General features: G+C 55.2%; 1 protein-coding gene across 1 annotated transcript in view; it reads right to left on the bottom strand.

The window, feature by feature from the left end:
* The window catches only part of LOC104276868 (L-gulonolactone oxidase-like), a gene marked incomplete at its 5' end in the record, with an annotated part of 14515 nt that extends 8703 nt beyond the window's left edge, over positions 1 to 5812 (bottom strand). The window contains 5 exons of the mRNA XM_009873323.1: positions 2002 to 2187; positions 3046 to 3136; positions 4151 to 4245; positions 4949 to 5074; positions 5693 to 5812. Coding sequence (XP_009871625.1) covers positions 2002 to 2187; positions 3046 to 3136; positions 4151 to 4245; positions 4949 to 5074; positions 5693 to 5812 — 618 coding nt within the window. The remainder of the gene's footprint in view (positions 1 to 2001; positions 2188 to 3045; positions 3137 to 4150; positions 4246 to 4948; positions 5075 to 5692) is intronic.
* Between the last annotated feature and the right edge of the window lie 939 nt (positions 5813 to 6751).

Raw genomic sequence — 6751 nt, 5'->3', positions numbered from 1 at the left:
GCCGTGTCCTCTGGGATGCTGCTCCTCTCCTCCAGGACCCCTCTCAGGAGCTGCCTGCCTCTGGGGATGCCGGCACAGCCTTCTCCCTGTTCTGCTGATGTCCAAGTAGCTCACAGAATCACAGAATGGGTTGGAAGGGACCTTAAAGATCATCCCGTTCCAACCCCCATCGCACCAGCCCAGACTTTCCACCAAAGGCAGTTTTCTCCAGCTGGAACGTTAAATCCGAGTTCAGCTTAGTGACTCGTGCCTGGAGCTACGAGATCTCCGCTGCCCCAACTGCGAAACGGAGGGGCGTTGGCTGATCCGTCTCACGGGAAACAATTCCCACAGACAGAGGCCGAGGGCTGATGCCTGAGGGCTCCTTCAACATCTCTTCACACACTATGGCAGCTTGGAGGCGGCCCAGGGAAGCTGAAGCTGGCAGCTACGGGCAAACCTCCAGCCCTGCTGCGGTGGGAGCACGGGCGTTGCAGACCTCGAGATGATGCTGAGGTGTGAGGATGATGCCGAGAGGTGAGGATGACGTCAAGAGGTGAGGATGATGCTGCAGAGAGGCGAGATCTTGGGGACAATGACAGATGTATCATTGTCCAGCTTTTTCCCTAAGGAAGGCACTGGTTGTCCAGTCAGCCCCAGATGAACCCTGCCAGCCCCAAATCTGAATCGGAGGTGAAACCAAGAAGAGCAGGAGGAGCGTTTTCACCCTCCTCTCCCCTGCCTCGGTCCCACCAGCAGCACATAGCTCCCTCCAGCCATCTCCAGCCCAGCCAGGAGGTCTCTGCTGGGCAGGAGCCCTCAGCTCCCCTGGATCTCAGGTTCGCACCGTACCCCATGCCTACGGAGCCCCTCCAAGCTGGAGATCATGTCCAGGAGAGCAGGTCAACCTGCCTGCAGCACGGTGGTCCCATCTCCCCTCCAGGACCCAGAGGATGTGTCTGAAGGGCACGGCCAGGACCCAGCTCAGCGTCACCCTCCAAAGCCCAAGGTGAGCACAGAAAGACAGGTTCCTGAGGACACTGGAAGCCACCAGCCATCTCCTGCAGCCATGATTTGTCCTGGAGTTGGTCCAGGACAGTTAAAATCAGAATCTCAGGGTGGAGAAATTGCAAAAAATCTGTGTCAATCTGGACCAGTTTTAAAAGAGGAATCTGGGAAGTGCTCAAGGATGAGCATTGCAGTTATGGAAGAGGTGAAGTTTCACCTCACCTTCACATCCCAGAGCTGTCCCGGGCCAGATGTGAAGCTGAAGGCAGCTGGGAATGGACACAACTTCTCACAGAGATTGCACCTTGCAGTTCTTGAGTCCCGCCAGGAATAATAAATAAAGGAAACAACTTCAATCTCTATGTCCTTCCCCACAGCTCCCCCTCCATGCCCATAGGGGGTGGTTACAGAGGGTCCCAGACGGAGGTGCAGAGGTCCCACCTCCTTTTTTTGTGAGGACTGAAGAGCTCCTCATTGTCAACCCACAGCAACTTGGGCTTCCCTACCTGGCCTCCTCCTGGATTTGGTGGCCAGAGACCACGCTCAGTCCTCACCTCTGCTCCATGCAGGTCTTCCCACAGCACAAGGGGACCCAGCACCCCCGTTTCCCGCCCCCTCGCTGGCTCAGCTTGCAACCACGCAAGGGGCTGCACCCCAAACCCTGCTTTGCTTTTGTTGCACAACACGGTGCATGTCTTGCTTCGTGGTGCCAAGGTAGCAACACCAAGTCTCTCCTCCCCATCCCACTACCAGCACCTCTCTGGTCCCAGAAGATGCTGTTCCCACCCATGGGAAGTCGTGTTTGCTAAGATACGTGGCTTTTCCCTCCTCGCCTTTGTCACCCTGGAGAAATTTCCGGCTTAAAGGACATCTTGAAGATGCACAAGGAATGCAACCTGCACACACCTGTGGGAATTTTCTGCTGGAGCACGACCACTTCCCAGCCTCCCTCTGACCACGTCACCTCACCGAGAACTTTGCTTAACCCCTTTGGAAGCGTTGCCCATGTCATACCTCTGTGAGGGTGGAGGGGAAGGTGACCTCGTGCAGGTGGAACTGGGGCACGCACTGGAAGGTGACGGTCAGCACGACACCCAGGCAGCCCAGGTGCAGGCGAGCAGCCTGGAAGATGTCAGCATTGATGGACTCGGAGCACTCCAGGATCTCCCCTGCGGCCGTCAGCAGCGTGAGTGCGACGACCTGCCGAGGGAAGCGATGCTTCCGTGAGCGTTCATTGTGTCCCATCTCCATGCCAAGACCTTGCATCCACCCCAAAAATAAAGGTTAAGAGCTAAGAAGGGAGACCGCCAGAGCATGGCCATCATCAGAGGGTGCTTTCTGCTGAGCTTGGCTCCACCAGCCCCTCTCCTGCCACCTTGGACGTAGAGACATAAAAGGATCCTTCTCTCTCTAGGGGATGCTGGGAAGAGCCATCAAATTAAGTAGTAAAACTCTGACAAATTACTTCTCTTCTCCAGAGCCATCAGTGGAATCACCATACAGGGTTTGAGCTAGAGTGGAAGACTTTCATAGGCTACAGATAGACCTGGGACATGCTAAGGGCAGTGCCAGAGCCACCATGAGACATCCCATGCTAAAATCTCACCAGTGGTTGACACCCATTTGCTTGGATAACTCATTACTTGGGGTTAAAACCATCTCCGGAGCCCAGAAACCTCCTAAGACAGCCCTTGAGATCATCCTTGGGCGAGATGACCTTTAAAGGTCTCTAAGCACAGGAACAGAGGAGTTTTGAGGTAGATTATGTTTCGGCTGGCAGAGGAGAGACGTGGTTGGACCTGGCAGTGCAAGACTAACCATTCGGTTCAGTGACCTAAAAGAGTTTTTTTCCAGCCTAAATGGTTCTAGGATTCTAGAAAGAGGTCTCACTGTGCATGGGGCGCTTGGGGGTGCCCCACAGCAGCTCCATCCTAGGGGGATAGGACCCTCCTGCTGTGCTCCCCAGGGCTGGACACACCAGACCAGGTGACGGGACGTGTCTGAAGCCCTCAGGATGGTGATGTCCCTGCATGGGCATGCTCCCAACTTGGGCCTCACCTGGGTAGAGAGGATGCCATGCTTGATCCCGGTGTTGTGCGTCCCTGTCCCGATCACACCAGCTGCTGCCACCTCAGAAACAGCTCCTAAACTGGGGGTGGATGAAGAAGCTGGGTGAGGACTTCAGTTCATGGTTCATGGCATGGAGCATAACCCACCGTGACAGGTGTTACACCACGTGCAGATCCCACACAGAGACCTCCAGGACATGTCCCCCTGCCCCAATTAGAAGAGTCTTCCACCCTTCAGGGTACCCTGCGGCAACGAGTGTGTTTGCACATCTCCGTGGGACATGAAGATCTCCGTGGGACATGTACATCTCCGTGGGACAGATGCTGCTACAGTCCATGGGGAGGGAGAGACGTCACCATGGAAAGCTCAGCAGTGTCCTGTCTTACAAGTGCCCATCTCTTCCCTTCAGCCTGGAGTGATCCACTGGGGTGGAGACATCCCTCCCACCAGAGCAAGGGGTTTACCTCAGAAACGTCACTGAGGAGCAGGACTGGGAGCAGCAGCCACAAGCTACCAACAGCATCCTGGGCTGGGTTAGAAGGGGAGTAGCTGGTAGGTCAGAGAGGTTCTCCTGCCCCTCTGCTCTGCCCTGGTGAGGCCACACCTGGAATGTTGTGTCCAGTTCTGGGCCCCTCAGCTCCAGAGGGACAGGGAACTGCTGGAGAGAGTCCAGCGCAGCCCCGGGGATGATGGAGGGATGGAACATCTCCCTGGGGAGGAAAGGCTGAAGGAGCTGGGGCTCTGCAGCTGGAGAAGAGGAGCCTGAGGGGTGACCTCACTCCTGGTTATAAATATGTCAAGGGGGAGTGTCAGGAGGATGGAGCCAGGCTCTGCTCAGGGATGTCCAATGACAGGACAAGGGCTAACGGGTGCAAGCTGGAACACAGGAGGTTCCATGTAAACAGGAGGAAAAACTTTTTCACTGTGAGGGTGACAGATCAGCTACTCCATTGTGGACCTGCAGTCTGCAGGACCCTAGTTTGGAGACAAGCTCCCCTATTTTGCCCTAAAATCTGTTCACACACCCCTGTTTGACCATGTCTCAGGGACAGGCCATGTCCCAGGGATGGCCCCGCGCACGTGTCCCACTCACTTGGCCAGGGCCAGCCCGTGCTTGCTCAGCTTGACATTCAGATCCGAGAGGAAAATTCCACCTTCCACCGTCACTTGCTGCTTCTCCTTGTCCACCTGCCAAGGATGGGATGGGAGAGGGGAAAGTCACACAGATCAGAGGAGAAACATCCCACGGAAGTGTCTATTAAATGTCCATGCAGAAGAGCCAGGTACCACGAGGAACGTGCTCCATCTCTCTCAGACCCTCACCCAACCCAACCCAACCCTCATCCAACCCCCAACGAATCCAATGGTGCTGCTGGGTCCTGCCCCTCATCCAGACCCTGCACCCCTCTGCTCTCCTCAGTCTCAGCGGTGTGTAACATCTCCCATAGCTTCTCCCAGGTGTTGTCAATGCAAGGGAGAAGCCAACCCACCAGCAAAGCTCTACCTCCAGCAAACTTCTTCACTCTGGCCTCCTGCCCTGCTCAGCCAACTCCTCATGGAAGGAGAGGTAATTCCCTTCAGGAGCTACCCATCCTGTTTCTGACACAAAGAGCTGCCACACAGGGAGACACTTCTTAATTCATTATTGCTGTTAATTGCCAGTAATGCTCCAGCTCTCCGAAAGTGCTGCCAGAGTCGGGGTTTTTTCGTCTTCAGCTGCACACATACACCAACACGTGCATGTATCTGCACAAATGCACACGTCCCCTCGAGGTGACCCTGCCAGAGACCTCCTCCCCACCCAGGTGACCACGCTGCGATGACGACAACACACTAAAGCACACTAAGAAGAATTCTTTGCTTTTTTATAGCTCCCAGAAGCTGGTCTCACCTTGAGGATCCTGTTCATCTTGCCCATCTGGATCATGAAGTCATCGGTGCAGGCGATGTCTGAAGGAGAGTGACCTCCCCCCACCACCTTCACCCTCTTGTTCCGCTGCCTGGCCATATCCAGGATCTGCAGAGACAACGGGTGGCCCTTGAGCATCCGACATCTCCCTCAGAGCTGAGTGCTAAGGGTGGTGCCAGAGCGACTGCAGGATGTCACTGGCTAAAATCTCACCCATGGGTGACATCATTTTACCTGAATAATTCCTCATCTGGGGTTAAAACCACCCCTAGAGCCCAGAAACCTCCTAAGACAGCTCTTGAGATCATCCTTGGGGTTTGGACCAGACAACCTTTAAAGGTTTCTTCCAATACAAACCATTCTACGATCCCAAAAGAGGCGATGTCTACCTGAGACAGCCTAGGGTGACAAAAGGGACACAGGCTTGTTGACATGGCAGCTGGGGCAGGCAGGTGACCCCAGAAGGAAGTCAGATGCTGATACCCAAGGAAGAGAGTCCATTTGGGGCCAGATGTGCTGGTTTTCTGCATCTTTCAGGTGTTCAACACTTCCGCTGGAGGACACACACAGAACAGTAAGATGGGCCATCTCCTCAGGCTAAGGGAAGGACTTGTGTTGTCACCAGCTGTGACCCCTCTGACTGAACAGGATGGAACATCACAGCCCTTCCTGGCCTTTCCTTCTCTTCATTTCTCATGGGTTGTCTCCTGGAAGCGCCCTCCTTACCTCCCGGATCTCTTCCACGGAGGTGGGCTGGAAGTACAGCTCTGGAGAGGAGCCATAGGTCTTGGCCCAGTTCTGGAACTTGACTCCTCCTTGACCATGAACCTGGACCAAAAACAAGAGCTAAAGCAGAAGGAAGAGAGATCCCCCCCTGCTTTTCCACAACTCCAACCTTCACCTACCAAAGTTTCCAAAATATTTCCAAAAGGATTAATTTGTGGACACGGACGTTCATCTCAGCTCCTTGAGGATGACTAGAACCAGTTTAGGACCTGCCTCCAAACTCAACCATCCACCCCGAGATGCTGTCCCCAGGCCTGGCATGAGGGGGTGCAGCCGAACACCCCAGCCTCATCCCACTTCCAGGCAGGGGTTAACCTAAGGCAGGACACCCCCAGGGTGCTTCGGGTGGGTCCTGGCTGGGGAGGACAGTTTCTCTCTGCCCTGGGGCTTGGGCAAGGAAGGACCTGGCTTGATTTTGGGCACCAAGCCCCAGAGAAGATGATGAATCCTCTAGCCCCAGGCAGGACTAGCCCCAACTGCTGCCCCACCGACACAACCCACCCCACCTTGGCTGCAGGGGATGATTTATTCCCGTGCCAGCCCTTTTGGTCTCCCTCCCCTTTCCTCCAGCCTCCTCTCCACCAGCCAACCCTCTGCCTCCCCACCCAGCCTGCCCTCAACTCCTTTTTCTTCTCCACATCTCCACGAATGGGGTCTACTCCCATCCAAAGAGTGGAACCCCCAAACTGGCCAAACTCCTCCAGGAAAGGGGGTGTCCTAGGAGTGTCTGCAGCATCTTTCCTCTCCACTCCCTCCCCCGGGTGCTTTAGGGTTGGGCAGGGCCAGTGGATGGCCCATCAATCTGGAGCCAGGGCCATCAGGAAGCTATTGCAGATAGCCCAGATAGCAGCAAGGATTCCTCAGGGGCAAGGAGGAGGTGGGACTGGAGTTGCCACCCCCCAGGCAAGTGAAAATCCGGAGCTGGTTTGTAAGCCGAGGTACAGAGTGGGAGAGACAGGGAAAAATGGGGAAAAAAAATTTTAAAAAAAGAGGAAAATG

This window comes from Apaloderma vittatum, unplaced genomic scaffold, assembly GCF_000703405.1.
Source record: "Apaloderma vittatum isolate BGI_N311 unplaced genomic scaffold, ASM70340v1 scaffold5637, whole genome shotgun sequence".
In the NCBI taxonomy this organism is placed as follows: domain Eukaryota; kingdom Metazoa; phylum Chordata; class Aves; order Trogoniformes; family Trogonidae; genus Apaloderma; species Apaloderma vittatum.
The sequence above is the reverse complement of the archived record's forward strand: the minus strand, read 5'-3'. Positions and strand labels throughout refer to the sequence as shown.